At 37.7% G+C, this 17,700-nt stretch overlaps 1 protein-coding gene across 12 annotated transcripts in view; it reads right to left on the bottom strand.

Annotated features, from left to right (window-relative positions):
- PLCB4 (phospholipase C beta 4) overlaps positions 1 to 17,700 on the bottom strand; it is a 207,716-nt gene that overhangs the window by 47,448 nt on the left and 142,568 nt on the right. For 10 of the 12 annotated variants that reach the window (XM_035320050.1, XM_035320051.1, XM_035320054.1 and 7 more), the window contains 12 exons: positions 15,200 to 15,308; positions 14,035 to 14,245; positions 13,330 to 13,423; positions 12,639 to 12,718; positions 12,094 to 12,178; positions 9,533 to 9,623; positions 8,526 to 8,621; positions 6,886 to 6,986; positions 5,150 to 5,185; positions 2,298 to 2,439; positions 1,598 to 1,682; positions 1,242 to 1,366 (listed from right to left, as the gene is read on the bottom strand). In XM_035320050.1, coding sequence (XP_035175941.1) covers positions 1,242 to 1,366; positions 1,598 to 1,682; positions 2,298 to 2,439; positions 5,150 to 5,185; positions 6,886 to 6,986; positions 8,526 to 8,621; positions 9,533 to 9,623; positions 12,094 to 12,178; positions 12,639 to 12,718; positions 13,330 to 13,423; positions 14,035 to 14,245; positions 15,200 to 15,308 — 1,255 coding nt within the window. The remainder of the gene's footprint in view (positions 1 to 1,241; positions 1,367 to 1,597; positions 1,683 to 2,297; positions 2,440 to 5,149; positions 5,186 to 6,885; positions 6,987 to 8,525; positions 8,622 to 9,532; positions 9,624 to 12,093; positions 12,179 to 12,638; positions 12,719 to 13,329; positions 13,424 to 14,034; positions 14,246 to 15,199; positions 15,309 to 17,700) is intronic. The other 2 variants (XM_035320047.1, XM_035320057.1) reach the window with 1 other exon arrangement.

Genomic DNA, 17,700 nt, shown 5'->3' with positions numbered 1-17,700 from the left:
CAAACTTTATGTTTTCCTGAGGGTTTCAAATTACACTGGAATACAACATCCTTGTTTAGCAATAACAAAGGTCTTCTTTTACTCACAGACACTACTTATAAAAGGGAACAAAATTTCTTCTATATATTCTCTGTTACACAAAATACAAGATTCTCATATGCTCATATGAGGTATTATTTACTCTACTGGACAGCCTTAGCTTCTATTTCCTCAACTGTTCTTCAGATTTCCAGCATCGTTGGAACACGGAAGACCAACAGAGGAAAGTTGTTCATTTCCATTTACAAAATTAACGCTCTTACTCTGCAATACAAAGGGGCTGAGAACAACGTGCAATGGGCAGAGGCAGTACTGGGAGAAGAGTGAAGCTTGCATATGTGCTCTGATCTCCAAACCATGTTCAGTGACTGGTTTAGGAGCAGTGTACTCCAGTACAGCTTTCTCTTGCGTCCTCAGTTAGAAATCAGTCATGGCAAGGATGCAAAGCTTTGCAGGACAGAGCTTGTGATCATTAGAAGTTTCTACAGTAACAAAATCACTGATGAAGGAAAAGAAAGGCAAAAAAATACAGAACATTGGTCCTATCACAGCTAGAAGATGAAAATGGAAAAACTGCTCTGTTACATATGTAGCTGAAGACATTCCTATATTATTAGAAAAGGAAACAAAATGAACACCCAGTTAGTTATACTCACACATTGATTGAACAGAACAATAGATCTCCTCCCAGTATTTGCTGTGGAGAGGCATTTACATTCCTGGGTATTATTCTCTAAGATGTGATCTCAAACCTCATTCTTTGATGCTAAACACATGATTCTCTAACACTTCACACATCAGTTGGTCTAGAAATGCACTTGGCACAGTCACTACTTTTTACCATCTTAATTTGTATACTCCCTTCACCTTTGTTTTGGAGATGTGCACAAAACTGTGCCAAAGCAGTGTTTTGTGAAAACAGCGATTCCTCTGCAATTAATATTTCTAATAAAACATTATCATTTGAGAAATTATAGTACTCTATTATTTTTCCATGAAAGGAGACTAATTTTTCCTTCAAAGTAGAGCTTTTTCATTACTCCTTATCTTATGCTTCCGTAATTCCCCCCCCCCCCCGCCATATTATTTAGCCATATGTCCGTTTCCTCAAAAAATGCCAGAAGCAAATCCATGGCATCTGTTTGAGAGTTACTGCCAAATCATTCTTTAGGATCAAGGTTCACTGGTCGTTGCTGCCCTACCTGGGGTCTGATAGTTCAGTGAGACCATCTGGCAGCCAGCGTTCCAGAAAATTTGAGGCATGTAATTACTTGAATCCACTCGGCCTCCCTTTGGGTATATCCGACTCATTTGTCGTTTATTATAACTGTATAATTCATCAAGGAAAATGAAATAACATCATAGAAATGTATGGTCGCATCCTGGTAACTTCAGTATTTCTTACGTTAGTCTTCCTGTTTCTTATCTTATAAAGCTACTTTCTTTGTTCCACTATAGACATGGAACACTGCAAATCTAGAAATGTTCATATGTTGTTTATCTGTAGCAATAATAGAGAGGAGGACCTAGTAATAGCCAGGAGGACTTGAAAGGATACTTCACAAACTCAATGGCATGGGTCTTCAAATACCCTAGTCCAACTGATTCATTGAAAGAAGACATGTTATGATGAATATTACGTTCTAGAAAGAAGAGACAAGATATTTTAAAGCACTTTTGTAATGCCATATTCAAAATAATACACTATGCCTAACAGAAGGATATAGCAAATTTAGGTCTGCTTCCCCATTATCTGTCACTCATTGAATCAAATTATACTGAAGAGAAATTAAGCAACAATTCTGATTTGCCACTTTCTTTCACTTCCTGGGATATTAACAAAAGTTTAATTTTTTCATTAGGAGAATATGCTCTTTACAGCCTATGTTGTATTGCTAGATAAGACAAAAAACATGATAACTGGTCTCGTGGTGCAATATGAAAGCTTCAGCTAACTGCTGACCACTGTGACAACCACACTCACCTTACTTTACAGAAAGATGAACTAAAAAAAAGTAACTTATTTGAAAGGGTCTATAGAATATAATCAACCTCAACAGCTTCATATTCTCCCAGTAATTTAGTGACTCCATGTGGATGATCAATAGAATAGCATGCTAACTTTATATTCAGGGAGACAGATGACAGTCATTAAACTAAATCTTCCACCATTTCCAAATTCATGAAAAACAGAGATTAAAAAAACTACCTAAAATAAGCAGACAAATACTTTTATTTAATTCAACCTTTTATGTTACCTTCTGCTACATCGAAACCTTGAAATTTTACAGGCTGAGCATAGTTGACCATTGTTGATAAATATGGATGTATATTTGTTGTGGCACCTACATATTTGTAAGATGCCATCCACGCTTGTTCATCTTCAACAGTTACTAAACCCTGAAAACACATTAAAAAGAATAATCACTATTTGTGTATGCAAGTACTGTTAGATTTTCAAATGCGACACAAAATTATACCCAAATCTGCAGAAATTTAAAGAAAATGCATATTTATATAAGAAAAGAGGAAATCTCATGTCACAAATAATATTTTATTTTCTCGCTGATATATGCACCAAACATTCTCAATATTACAGGATGCATGTGAGAGAACCGATGATTTAAAAAAAAAAAAAAGATCCTAAGCAGTGGGTAAATATTTCATGATGTTAGTAGGGTAATTTTGGGGATAAAAGAGAAACGTTACAATGGACTGAACAATGCTGGGAGATCATGCTCTTTGTCACATAAATTCCTAAGAACTGCAATTTAGCACACATTTTCTGATAAGAATTGTGGCAGTACTGCACACTGTATACTGTGTACAACTTTCTCAGCATCAAAACACAAATTGATTCAATTGCTAATTGTTACTAATAAAAGCAAACCAAAAAATAGGATAGCTTTCATTGGAGAGATAGATGTCACAGGACCAACAAGAGACACAGTACCAAGCTCTTGTCTCTGGCCACTTCCAAGAATAAATATGTGAATCCATCATTTACATGAGGATGAACTATATTTTAATAGAACTGCAAGTTTTCTGCAAGTATCTCACATCACAGAAAACCACAATATGAAGCGCTTCCCACGTGGATCTACCTGCCAACTTTTGCGGATCTAACTGTCTACCTGTGAATCTTCCTTCCACTTTTTCCTTTCCTTAAATCAGTTTGAAACATACTCTTTTCACTGGGGAGAAGAAAAAAAATCTCTGTAAATCCATGCAAATTCTGCAAGGTTTACAGTTCACAGCATTTTCCCACAAACTTGTTTGCTTGTTCTCCTACCAGTGAACCAATTACCAAAAAATCTAGCATCCTGTAGGCTGACTATGAACTTCAGCAAGGAAGTACTAAGTATCTTCAAAATTTCTTAAAGCACAGCTTTTTATTTGCAGAATGCAATCTGTGCTTGGCAGGAAGTCTCTTCCATTATTGTATCAGCAAATAGTGAATAACAGTGAATAACTGCAAAGTCCTTTCTTAGGCAGTAAGCGTCATCATACTTCACAGTAGTAAAGCATGGAAGAAGACAGTCCACAGTACCTAAGCTACTGCAACTCATTTATTCAGGAAATGGAAGATAAAAGTAAATGTGAATCTACTTGTCAGTATTATGGGCATGTACCTGCACCTGCTATATAGGTCTGCCATGTTTCAAAAAACGAATTCCAAGAAAAAATATATGCCCTGATATGCTAAGATTAGTCACAAGTACTGCGTGGAATAGACAAGTTACCAGAATGAGTCCAGGTACACATGGTTTAGACTGAATTAAACTTCCAGAGGCCCATGAAATCACACTGATGTCTGTTTCAATGTTGCTCACTAGGGCTCAAACCAACTGCTTTTCAGGAATCTAAATGTTGACAGTTCACAGATTTGTTTCCTGAATATGCCAAATAATACATGCTTTTATTAGTAGAATATATGCTTTTTTGTTAGCCTGTCAATATTTTGTAATGCAGTTTAGATCAAATTAAGGCCAAATTCCTTCAAAAGAACTAGTTACTTTCAGGTTCATCATTGTTGGAAGGCCAATATTCAGGAAGAACTGACCACTAAGCTTCTAAAAACCAGGCTTCTTCAATGTGCCTTCTGCTGACTGCTCAGAATTGCTAATCATATTTTACTATCTTGATCCAAAAACATCTAAGTACTGAATCACAGTGAAAAGGAATTCAAAACTGTATGCATTAGTGCTGAACAATAGCAGCCTGCAGGGTACAGCTGTATGACTAAATAACTGACACACCATCTCTATGACCATTTTCTAAGACAATCTACTGGCCACTAATTTTATCTTGGTTACCTGCAGACTTGCAATTTTTAAAAATAAACAGGCTATGCTTTTTGCAGTGTTCACAGCTAATAATTTTGCACTTTAAAACTATGAACTAGGGAGGTGAACTAGGGATGGGATGTTTCTTAAAGCCTACAGAGACAAAGTAATGGTTACGACAGGACATGACACTTTTAGGGGAGAGAGAGAACAAAGGGAAAGTTGATCTTTCTAGGTTATTTGTACCTCCCCACCATCAAGAAAAGAATCAGAACCCACTTAGAAAACAAAATAGACTGAAACAAAGTGTGGTTAGAACAGGAGCACTTTTAATGACAGAAGAGAAGGATGGAGAAGAGTGGAAGGAGGTGGAAAGAGTCTTACAGAAGGGATTCTTGGGAGAAGATAAATGCAGAAGTCCCAAGGGAGAGCAAAAGGAGGAAAAAGAGAGAGGAAAACAAAGTGCAGTCAAGGTAAGGGAAAAGATTAAAAAATAAAACAAAATACTACCAAACAAAAAAAATGGGGAAGATGCATCTCAACACCATTCAAAGAACTGCTGTTTCCCAGTGCATGACATTTGAGACTGAGATCAGACACTTCTAAGCAGGCACAAGTCATGCACTCCTGTCTGTCCCCACGTTTTCTGAGACCTAACACCAGTATACAACTAAAGAGGAGGAAATGGAGGCAGAGTCACTTTCAGAAATACGCTGTAGGAGAAGTGAAACTGCACATAAAATTGGTAAACCCCTAAGAATGCATGTAATATGTATTTTATATATAAAGCAATAAAACAAACTATGTAACAGCCTACATGTCACCTTTTTATTGTTTTCTTGCTCAGAATCTTCAACAGCCTAAGGGGAAAAAATATATATGCATTACCCAAGGAAAATGCAATAGGAAACACTCACAGTAAGGAAAAAAAAAAAAAAGAAAAAAAAAGTTAATGCATTTAGCAAAAAGTACACCCTTTTCCACTTTGTTGCATGGCTCATCTGTCCCATATGCAAAAATTTGAAGTTTCTTTCAAATTTGGGTACACAAGGTATGAAATTCAGCAGCTGGCTAGCAGTTAGAATAGGAGAGAGGATGCCAGACAGTTAAGCCCAAACTAGTTCTTATCACTAGATGTTGGGGACTGGAAATTTCAGAGAAGAATGAAAGAATGTCACACCAGAGTGCACAAAGGATCATCTGGATACGTAGGCTGCCCAGACTCTGAAAACTTAAGGGTTAAGAAAGCTGTAAATGTGCTTTAGATGGCCATATTTGGAAAAGGCCTATCTCAAGATGCTATTTGCAATGGGACAAGTGAGCCACTCTGGTCTGTCTTCTTGCCTGTCTTCAGTTATAAACTACCAGTACCAAGTATCTTAGATAAATGTTGACTTGGCACTGAATATACATACCTAAAGAATAAGAATCAAGTCACTGATCAGCAAAGAAGCAGAGAAGTTAACAAAGGGTATATACTGATGATGAGTGACTGATTTGAAAAACAAAAAAATAATAGAAAGAAAAATGCTCAGGTAGTTAAGGACAAGCTGATTTAGCAAGTGAAACCAGCCCTAGCACAGAGGAGTTAAAAAGTTCAGTGGGAAGATCCACAAAAATATTGAAGAAGAAAAGATGGAGAATTGAAGAGAAACCAAGAAGGTGACAGGTCTGATGTCTCTGTGATACTGCTGAAGAGAGACACAGTGCCAAGGGCAATGTCTACTATGAAAGATTTTCTGTACCTATACTTCTATCTGTAGTAAGATCCAAAGGTAGCCAGGCAGGTGAGAAGTGGCCAAAACACTTGAGTGACAGAGGAGCATGATCTGATAAGGTACCTTAGTACTCAATTTTTGTTTTGTTTCCCTGTAACAAGTAGCAATAATGTCTTCAGTATCAGAGCAGGCTTAGTTTTGAATTCCTATGTTCTGTATCTAATTATTGTCAAGTAATATTCTGTTCCTGAACACTAAATTGCACTAAACCAAGCACCAGCAGAACAAAGGGGACTCTTATGCTGTCTGCCACCTGGCTCTCTGGTACAGCCCCACTGCAGTACCACCCCACTGGAGAGTGATCTTCCTATTTTGCCTTTACTGCTGCAGATGAAAGGGACAATCTACCCTAAGAGTTAACAATAAAGAATCCCTGAAACAAAGACATAGGATGCAGCCTTGCAAGAAAGCTTTACTGAGCAAGAAAGCTGATATTCACCTCATATTAGGGCTCTGAAACTGAGATGTAAAGTAAAATATCAGAGCCAGAGGGAAGAAACTGCTTGCTGCCTTTAATTAGTATGTTTGGTCAAATCCTCTAACTTCATGTACACATTTTCTCCTACATAGTGATTCTGTTTCCTAAATAAGTATTCTGTCCGAACAAGCAGAGGATATTTTGATCTACAAAATTTTGTCGTCTCATGAAACATTAGGAATCTGGCAAAGATCTTGTGTTTGACTCTTCTGATTGTGCTGTGATGCTTCCACAAAACACAATGTCTTTTACATCTGCCTCCATGGAAAGCTTCCAAAGAGATATAAGAAATAAGCAATCCTACCTTTTTGACACTGATGGCAACAGCTTCTTTTTGACCGTAATCGTCTACAGTAAGGTCACTTCCAAATTTGTATTCTGGATGGGCTTCTTCTTCCTGGTCAGCTGCACAAAAAAGAAAGAAGGATCAGTGCAAAAACTACAGCAAACTGCTGTCTTAATGTGAAACATGAAAAAAACTGATAGTTGAATACACAGGTTTGGTTACAGCATATCTTTATACAGAAATAGAATCCAGGGTATTAGATTTCCAAGGATTTAGTACTAATAAATTACAGATAAGGCCTGAGATTCTTGTGGCTTTGACATGGTTAATAAGGGAGATTTTTAGTGTATTTTTGAAGGAATCATTGATTAAAAAAAAAAAAGGGCAAAAAACCACCGCCAACAAAGAAACAAACAAAAATGCACCAGCAATATAGGTTTGGGGTAATAACAAGAAATGAAGGCAGGGTTCTCAAACTAAAGATGAAAAAGATTGCCTGCATCCAAACTCCTCATGTGGCTAGTCAGTCTCTCCTTATGCAACCCTGTTATAGGGGATCCTTCCCGTTTGCTTTGAGGGTGATTTTCCATAAGAACATGGTGTTCTCAAAGAAGCTAAAAAGGTCCCTTACGAACACAAAATCGTTAACCGCATTACGCAGCTGGACTTAAACAATAATTTAAGAAAATACTTATTTGAGCCTCTTGGAGGTCTAGCACATAATTAATAATAGCATTATTAGAAATAAGCATTCCAATGGAAATCAGCTTGCCAAACAACAGAATCTCCTCTGTGCTCTTAGGTCATTTGAAGAAAGACACTAAGAGGCCTCCCCAAGAAATCATTGTACTTCAGTCTCTTTCGGAACTGCAAGGACAGACACCATGGATCACCAAGAATATCTATCACATTGAACTCTACTGACTGTAACAGCAGTGGCTTTGTGCTAGGAAAAATTCAAGGAGAGGATCAAGGGATAGGCTAAAGCTGGGACATTTGGTGTCAGATGGGTCACAAGCCAGCAGTACAGACACTTGCAGGTTCTGAATGATTTATCCCTTCAGAAGGTGGACATAGGTGAGGTAAATCACAACCTAAAAATGTCTTTTTTCTCTGTTGGCCATAAAGAGATTCTGCATCATTGGCTCATATCTAGATGTTTAAACTGAAGGCATCTGAAGTTTGGCAAGAAAAATCCTGTATTTGATTTTATCTTTATAAATGATAATGCAATAATGCAATCTGATGTTGACACAAGCATTATAAATAGTAACATTTATAAAACTTTTTGAAACAAAGATTACAGATTCCCAGTCCCTCTACACCCTCCCTCCCTCAAAACATGTATGTACAGTGAAAATTGACTTTGTTTCTGCTCCAGTATGATTTCTGAACAGTAAGTAGGAATTAAAAATTACCACTAATGCTAACTGAGCTCACATTTCTACCGCAGCCTACAACAGAGCCAGGAGCAGCTGTACTATCTATCTGTGATGAGATGGTAAGGCTGGAAGTCTGTATAAATGGTCCTGCATTGAGCCCACACTTTCAGCTCCAGCCACAGAGTGTGACTCTGTGGGTAATGCACATACTACTGATGCCAGCCTACTGTTTTACAATAGATAGTGTTTGAGAGCCCTTCTCTATGAAATCCTCACCACTTTCTATTTCTTCTTCATTATCATCCTCCAGGATATTTACAGGAGCAGCAGTTTCTCCAGCCTCCATCATCTTTTTCAAAGCATCAAGCTGTTCTGTTCATAAGAAAAATAAAAAGTAATCAGTCATGACATCAACAGTTTGTAGCACAATTAAATACATCAGAACAATCATAAATGATTCTCTGATCCTGAGAGCTACTTTTATTTAATAGGATCTTTAAGATCGAGTTTTCAGTTAGCAATAAAATTTTACAGAGCATGAGCATCATTAGACACATACTGTTCTTAGATCGGAAAAGTGGTCAGTAAGAGCTGTATCCAAAGCTCACTGAAGTTACAAAAATATTTCCATAGACTTCAAAGGCCTTTGGAGTGAGCATATTATTTCTTCAAAGAATAAGTAGACAGCTATCTCTTTGGTGGTTGATGTATGCAAATGGAGACAAGGCACTTGAATTTTCAATTGTGTTGCCATGTGCGTTTCAGCTAGACAGTATGAACACAATCATGTATCACTGAAGTCAGCAGAAGGTCTGCAAGCTTATCTTTTACTGGAGAAGGACCAGGGTCTGTCACTTCAGCCATACTGGGAACTAAGATAGCAACGTTATTATTACTGAAAGGAGATAAATATCAGAACTGGCAGTAAAAAGAAGAAGAGCAATTTGAAATTCCATTTCATTTTTTGCTTATCCCAGAAAAACACAGCAATGTAAACATACCAGTGTAGGCAGAATTTACTAGAGATCCTATCTGTGTTATATTTTAGCTTGAACAGCAATCTGATAAAGTTCCAGGGTTACATTTCCAGGTCTGTGTATGCCCTTGCTGAATGCAGATAGCAAGGCCTAAGCTCTGTCAGCCATATGAAACACAAGGGCAAACAAAGTATCATTTACATGTAATTCATATTCTTTAACAGAAATGTATGAACAATTTGGAAGCCTTAGTAACAAAGTCCATTCAAATTAATCTAGACTTTTGTTTAAGACAAGATTACTTACTTTTTTCTACTTCAGGTTTCAACCTTTTATTCTTTATGAGAATCTTTCTTTTGAGGTCATTAGGAGAAGGTAAGGCTTTACCTGGATCAAGCTGTAAAATAATTTACAGAAAAGGTTTTAATAACGTCTATTTGACCTCTTTGTAATTCAATTGGGGTTTTTGACTTTAGGACAGTAATGGTAAGGGGCAGTGAACAAGCAGTGCCACCTCAGGCACAACCCTTGGAGGCAGTCTGACTAAAGTTGTCTCCTCTGATTCTTCTCTATCTCACGGGAAACCTGTGCTCATCCTCATCTGCACTGGTCATAATGTCTCCCATTCTGTCCTGCCTAGCACAGAAGAGACCTCCAACCATTCATCAGAGGACTTCCTTCTCTATGTGTGGCTCACATGCAGTTTAAGTCAGAATTTAGCCCTTTTTAATTTCATCTCTAAATAACTCACCTTTTATAGTCCCTTCAAGCTGTAATAATGTAAGTGAGGCTGCCCACATATGCAGAGTAAAAGCAGGCTGGCACTGGTGAATGGAAAACTCTGCCCAGTCCTTAGCTAAGTGGTGAAGACTATTTTTGCCAGTAGGGCTACAGGGTCACATCTTCAGTATTTGTGAAAGCCAAATGGCAAGTCTGACATACACAGGAAGTACTACTAAAAGTTTTGTTCCAACTCCGGGAGGGAGAAAATATATTACTGGAAAAAAATAAAAAGTAAAAAAAAAATAATAAAAAAAAAAATCCTCTGATTTAAGCCTCATCACATCACTGAGGCTAAGAAACAGATTTGGATATGATAACACACTCTCCACCTTAGGCTTGCTAAGGATATTATAGAGGGAGTCACTGCTGTAATGCATTGTGGTTCCCACATAACTATAAATGATACAGGAGTAGGAAATATTGCCAGGACTAGTAAAAATTCTCAGAAGAAATACTCAGATGTTCTGATCCTTATATCCAACTCTGAGCTACACAGAAGCAGCATTGTGGACAAAGAAACAAAAGAACAAAGCACCACAACTTGAAACCCAATAAAAGAAGCAGAGGTGACAATTAACAACCAGGGAAACAACAACAACAAACCACAGCCCAACTCCACAAGAATGGGTGCAAACCTCCTTCCAAGAAGGTAACGATATCCATAGCTACCAGGGCTAGCGTAGTCATTGGAGTTTTGGCATTTTGAATGAAGACAAAATACAACTGTTCCTGAGAGTGCCTGGGTTGTAATTCCACTAGATGTCAGTGCCACAGAGCTCATTCATCCCCAAGCACCCCCAAGCACAGGGCATAGCTGCATGCCCATTTGGACAAACATTTCATTTTCCTTAAAACTAAATCTGCTTCAGCCAGTGCTGTCTCCCTCTAAAGTCTGTCCTCCTCAGTCTGTAGAAATACCAGAAAACAAGTACTCATACACAATTCCGGCTCCTGCGGCCATCTCTGCCACATTTGCTTTGGTAGCAGCTGGGGACTGAATTCACCCACAGCAAGGAAGGGGCACAAACTGCAGAAGGCTCAGTAGTGCTACAGGGCACAAGCAGCTGAGACTACTGGGCCCTGAGGTAGCAGCATGGTTCTCTTTGGCCAGCTTTATTTTACGCTTGCCTGAAAGCTGCTGGAGGTTGTCATTTGTGAGGAATGTGGCAAGGTGCTACATACATTAGCAGGCAACATTATAGGTTTAGTTCTCTTGGATGCACCTTTCATGGCAATGAACTGATATTCACCAAGCCTGGTGAGTTGCTGTTCCTGCAACATGCAAGGAAACCCAAGAAAAGCACAGTTCTGAAAATGATAATACCAGGAGGCCCCTGGCAGGAGATGACAAATAAAGCAGAATCCTCTTTGATATGGTCTCCCACAGCACTGAAGAGATCCTGTAGGTTTTGGGTGGCTGCTGGCAGACAGTGAGCACATTGCTCAGGAGAGTAGCAAAGGACTGGGGGAGTAGTTGCAAGCAGTGGATAACAAGCTATTAAAGCCTCAAACACTGTGTTTGTGGAGGAGTGCCTGTTATTACCTCCTGCCACGCAGGAGAGTGAAGTGCATGCAGATTACAGTGTACTTGATAGTCCAAATGAGACTGCAGGGAACTCTGCTTAATTTAATTGTTAATGCAGTAGTGGGGGCCACCTAGACTGCAGGGCCTGATCTAGAGCATAAAGCATGCAAAGTGCAGCTGAAATAGAAGGTTTCCTCAACTGAGACCATGCAATTTAAAATTAATTGTTTTTCAACAGTGACTGGCAAGTTGCAGAGTTATGTATGACCTGGAAATACAATGTATGCGGTGTATTTTATATAGGAGCTGATATTGCGTCACACATCAAGGGGATGGATTTCCCCAGGCTGCTTGCCAGAGCCCTGTACAGAAGAGATTGAACAATCAGATAAGGATGTTTGTACCAAAAAGCGTAGACACTCAAATACACTACTCATTTTTGAAAGCACAGGACTGGTAGTGATCAGCACTCCAACTATAGGTGATAAGACCCCAGTTTATTGTCTCTTTTAAACACAGATAATATAAAAAATAGAAACACTGTCAGAAGATAACATACTGGATGTGTTTCTAGAGGCTGCTTCAACAGGAGATCTCCAAAAAGATCTTCACAGTATTTTGACATCTTGTACTGCTGATATTTGCTGTAAAAGATGATGTTGGTTCATTTTTTAAATATAAAAAAGAAATCACTATTAGTCAGCAAAACCGAATAATACTAAGTAATGTAGACTTCCCAAATTATATACTACCCAATTTCTCTCAGCTGAGACACATTGCTTTACTGTAATTAAACTGTCAATACAGGTCTATTATCTGACAGAGATTAATTTAATAAGACCAAGAAAGTAGATTAACTGAATCCCACACAACTAATGGAACATGCAAATATATTTCACAGCTTTACCACAGATAAAAAATATTGCGATTATTAAGCTAGCTAAAACTTGACTATTAAAGTATATTCCCTTCCAAGTGACACCCAGCATATATGCATAGCCCAACACGCTTTTCAAGTACATTCAAAGAGTAGCATTTTTGACCTTTATCATCTTTCTCATCCATTGTCTAAAAAAAAATAAAATTAAAAAGGGCACTATATACCTGCAGTGATTTTCAAATGAAAGAATGACGGGGTATTCTGATGTAACAAATGCTGTTTCCTTAATGGCTTGAATTACATCCTTTAAAATGCAATAATAGGATTAAAAATTAGAACAGATCAAATTACAATCATAATGAAAAAGATTTTTTTTTGTCCTCCTCTTCATCCTCAGAAACACAGAACTGAGTTTCAAATGTGCCAAGTGAAACCAGAACTAAAAGTATGCTCCTTCTTCTCTGTTCACCCCCCACAAACAACCTGTGCACCAGCACCCAACTGTAGCTGCAGTTGTAACCTGTAACCCATCAATGCTACCCCTGTACCTACTGCCATCTCCATCCTGCCAGGAAACACTTCTGTTCCCTGAATGACTCCTGCATCTTCAGGCTGTTTCCACAGCTAAGGAACTCCTCAGACAGTGGGGAGGATATTTACTCTGCTGTTCAAAAAGCCAGCAAAGTAATCAAGCCTGCTTTCTGCATTTTTTGTGGAAAGGCAGCAGTAGCACAGGGGTATGTAACGTGAACGGGAAATGAGCCTTAATATCTGGGAACAAGAAACCATGCCTATGCAATTTGGCAGTCTGTCAGAGCAGTGGCAGATGCTGAGGAGGAGAGGGGTGCCTTGCATTGATTCTTGTCCAGGGGTCCTACTGGGGTTTGTTGCCAGGTGGAGAGGTCAGGCATTTACCTTGAAAAGAATATCTGTACACATTGCTTTTCCATGCGTTATTATTGGTTCTTGGTCTTCACCTTTTCCATCCCAACAGTCCAGCTCAACACATCTAAAGACCCAAGAAAAATGTCACCTTTCTTAGTGCTTCTGTACAGGTGCGTTGCCTGGGACAAAGTTCTGAGCAGTGATGTTCAGAGCAGTAAGTAACCAAGCAGTTTTGGGCATTACGCAATTCCTTTTAAGCTGTACATGAGTAATTTCAGACTGCTTTTATTACTTCGGGTATTCTACCTTAAATACCATATATGTGGGGCAAGATACTAATACCTGAAGAAAAAAAATAGCACTATAACACTCTTCTATTTATTATCTTATTCGGTTAACTGTGACACATACTAGTAGGTCAAGAAATCAAGCAGGAAATCATAAACATTCTCATTTACTTATGGGGTTCTTAATTACAAAGCAAGAAACACTCTGAAAGTCTTTATCATTTTGATATCAAACTTAGCTTTCTTACAACCCAACTCCAGACACCAATTTCTACATCCCACTGCCTTCCAATGTTTTTTGTGAGAAAGTCTTAAATATGTATATTTTCATTTACCACATTGATATATTTATGCATTCAGTTATACACTATATCTTCACCAAAGTATACTATATAGTCTTAAAGCATTAGATTCACAAATATTAAAAGACTTATCTACTGCTTCCAACCTGCATCCAGCCAAAAGTACTTGTCTGTACATCTCCACCGAAGACTTGCCACCAAACTGCCTGCCTGTTAAATATGTATTGTGAGAGGAACTGATAAAATAGTGAGCCAAAGGATGGTCCATTTCTTGATATAATTCCAAACGATCTAGGAAAACTGGTGCATTTTCATCTGACATCAAGTATCTGCAAAATCCATCACTTGATATGAGACCTAGAAGGCAGAAGAAATAATAGTAAATTACTACTAGAAATTTATAGTGGGTAGGATTCAAACTATCTTTCAGAATATGAACCCTAGAAAAAAAAAGGTATGTCTCCAAAGGTTTCTGCAAGCAAACACTTCTCTTCTTCCAGTGCTCCAAGCTGACCAGCAACTGTGTCCTTGATGCAAAATCTGACACTGTGTCCCCCAGATAATAAAACCAGACGTACAAGAAAGAATCCTGATAGTAGATAAATTTTTTAAAGGTTTCCCAAATTTAAGGCCTCTTGGAAATAAAAGTCAAAGAGACTAAATAATTTGCCATGATTCAGTTCTTGGCTAGAAGAATAAGCCAACATCAATCCCCCGCTATAGCTTTGTGCTTGCAAAATCCTCTTCCTTGCAAATTAGTGAACAACACTTTCCTGTTCTAGATTAAGTCCCACCTTCATAAAACATAATTTTATATGCTCCATCCTAAACAGATGGCAACATCTATAGTACATACTTTTTATTTTGAAAAGCTTGTAAAATTCATTGGCATCAAGAGTGCTCAAAGAAGAGTGAATTAAAAAAACGTCAGAATTAGAATCAGGTAATTAATACTAATATTTCTATTTCATATATGGCATGTGCTCGATTGTTTCTAGAAGGAGTCACCATGTTGCTCCCCATTTACTAAATCCCAATGTCAAGCTAACCTCTCCCATTTTGTACCAGGCTGTCTGTGTGGCTACAGTGTAACCTGGATCAGGGAATTAATCCTTCTGAAAGATCACTGGTTTTGAGGTGGAGATATTTTTCAGCAAATCACTTTCCCAGTCTACTTCACTGGTTAGCCCTGCAAGTGCTTGCCCCCTGACCACAAGGACAATAATCTCCCTTCAAAAAGTTTACAGTCTTCAGAACAAATTCCCCAAATGCCTAAAAAATGGCAAATCCTGAATTTCCTCCCACATTTACCTTTGCTCTTCAAGTCTTCATCCGGCTCATATGTCTCAATTATCTGCATCGCTCTTTTTGTGTCATAAAAGGGAAATAAAATTTCATTGAGCCGAGGATCTCGTTGATGCTAAAGTTAGAAAACAACAGAATTCAGCAAAACAATATAGTGCATGGCTACCATCCAAGAGCATTTCGTTACTGCAGATGAGAAAGAAAGAAGTGGACATTTAAAAAAAAAAAAAAAAAAAAAGCCCTAAAACTTTCAGACTATCCAACAGCAACTTTAGCTTTAGACAGAAAACAAACCTTATCTCCCATAAGAAACTTAGGCAGCTTTATTATAAATATTTCCAAATAAATCCACTGTAACCGTGTAACTGGTCTTACTGTTGCTTGTTCATGAAAATAATGACTGCACGTGGTATACGTGCCAATGAAATATCAACAATAAATGGCTAAGCTCATCTTTATAAAATCTCTTTTCTTCTTTCCAACCTTTTTTTGTAGATCATGTAAACTGACAGGCTTGACTGATGGCACAGTAATCACCTCCTCAAAAATGCATGTCTTCAGCAATATCTATAGCTGAAGTAAAAATTGAAAGTAAAAAAAAGCTATACTATATATACATAATTTGAAAGCTGAATTTAGAAATATGAAACTACTGATGATTATTTGTGAATCATAGAAACACTGTGAACTATTCAAAAAAAAACTTAAATTCTTAGAAGAAATATATACAATTTAGAAGAACTTTACAGTATCCTCAATTCACAGTAATTTATGGTATCAAGATTTCATAATATATTCAGTATTTTTATGTATTCTAGATGCAATTTAGCAGTGATTTCTAAAACACTAAAATTCAGAGGGTTTTTGTTTTGGTTTGGTTTTGCTCACAGTTGTGCTATATAACATTTGTTTTTCTCCATGCTGGATTAGAACTGCACACTGTGTGCCTGATTCTCCATTAAAAGAAAATTAAAAACAGAATTGAATGGAGTAGTGGCATGTAAGCAGATGCAATAAAATGTAAAGAAATAAATATGACCGTGAGAACACTCTTTTACCCCGGTAGATGCCGTTTTCAAGCTGCAGTTTAAGCAGAATTCAGAAATGTAACAGGCCACCCCCATATCGGTGATCAATAATTTGGAGTGGACAGGATGGTGTTCACATGGCTTGGCACAGCATTATCAGCATTTGCTGTAATTCCTTATGTATATATATATTTTTTGACAGTTTTTCAGGAAGTAGTTTCCAATCAAAAATAAGCACTTGATCTCTTTTCTTACAATCAATACATTGACAAATGTGCTTTATTGATTCCAAGAAATTACAACCAATGCCAATTTAATCATGCAGTTAAAGAGGGATCTTTCAAGTAAAGCTACTGACAGTATGCAGCATCTAAATTATAGCATTTTCATTCACTACAGATCGGCTGTCTGGATATCTAAGTAAAACTCAGATGAAATATGAAATGAGAGCAGCTGGATGCAGGACATAACTTGCTAAGCAGCACAGAACAGCAATACAACACTGGCATGCAACAGCACAGTCTAATATGACAATGACAAGCTTTATATCATGAAAGACACATTTCACTACAAAAAAATTAAGAAGTAGTAAGAAAGGTTCTTACTCAAGAAGAGTACTCTTACTCATTCTTCTACAGTTAATCATAAGCACACAGAATAAAATAAATGGGATAAAGAAAAAAAGCCTCCTCTAGAATAAGACTCTGCAGAATTATTGTAAGGAGCGAATATTCTTCTTGTAGCAATGACCATTGCTCATTATCAACTTTTTTCCCGACTAATAAAATCATGTCTCTGTGTTTACTTAGTTTAAAAACCAAAGCAGATCTGATAACTGATGACATGTTATTAAAAAATAATAATAATAAAAAAAATAATGGAAGAATGCTTACTAGTGTATCTTGGGGAAATATTCTGCATTATTGAGCTAGCTGGCACAGTAAAGCTGTAACATAAAAGCTGACTAGAACTAAAAGCATGAAGTTTCATCTAGAAAGACAACATGCCCCTGGACTAATTGTATATGTCCAGAGTTGCCTTTGCTTGATCTAGTTACCATATGAAGTAGAGAACCCTTATCCTAGACATTCTTAACCACATGAGGGTGAACCATCTGAAAGAATGGGGAGAAAAAAAATCCTGTATAGTTCTGGAAAGAGAGAAAGACCATTTAGCCTCCCCAGCCTGGCCTCCACTCTACTCTCTAAGCAGATATAAACTGAGATGCAAAGCAGCTTTTGTGTCCCAAATAATTTTACTTCTTGAATTTGTCCTGTGCAGTAGGGTAAGAATGGTATCCTTATGTGGAGATGAGAAAACAGAGGGAGACAGAAAGAAAGGGTAAATGAATCGGAAGGAGAGAGGAAGGGCAAGCAAGAGTGGAAGGGAGGGAGGAAAGGAAGAAGAAAGGGAAGAAGACAGTGGGAAAGAGAGGGGGGCAGTGGGAAAGACAGGGAAAGAAAAAGATCCCCTCATACT

This window comes from Oxyura jamaicensis, chromosome 3, assembly GCF_011077185.1.
Source record: "Oxyura jamaicensis isolate SHBP4307 breed ruddy duck chromosome 3, BPBGC_Ojam_1.0, whole genome shotgun sequence".
Taxonomy (NCBI): Eukaryota; Metazoa; Chordata; class Aves; order Anseriformes; family Anatidae; genus Oxyura; species Oxyura jamaicensis.
Note: the sequence above shows the minus strand (reverse complement) of the source record. Positions and strands in the feature narration are given on the sequence as shown.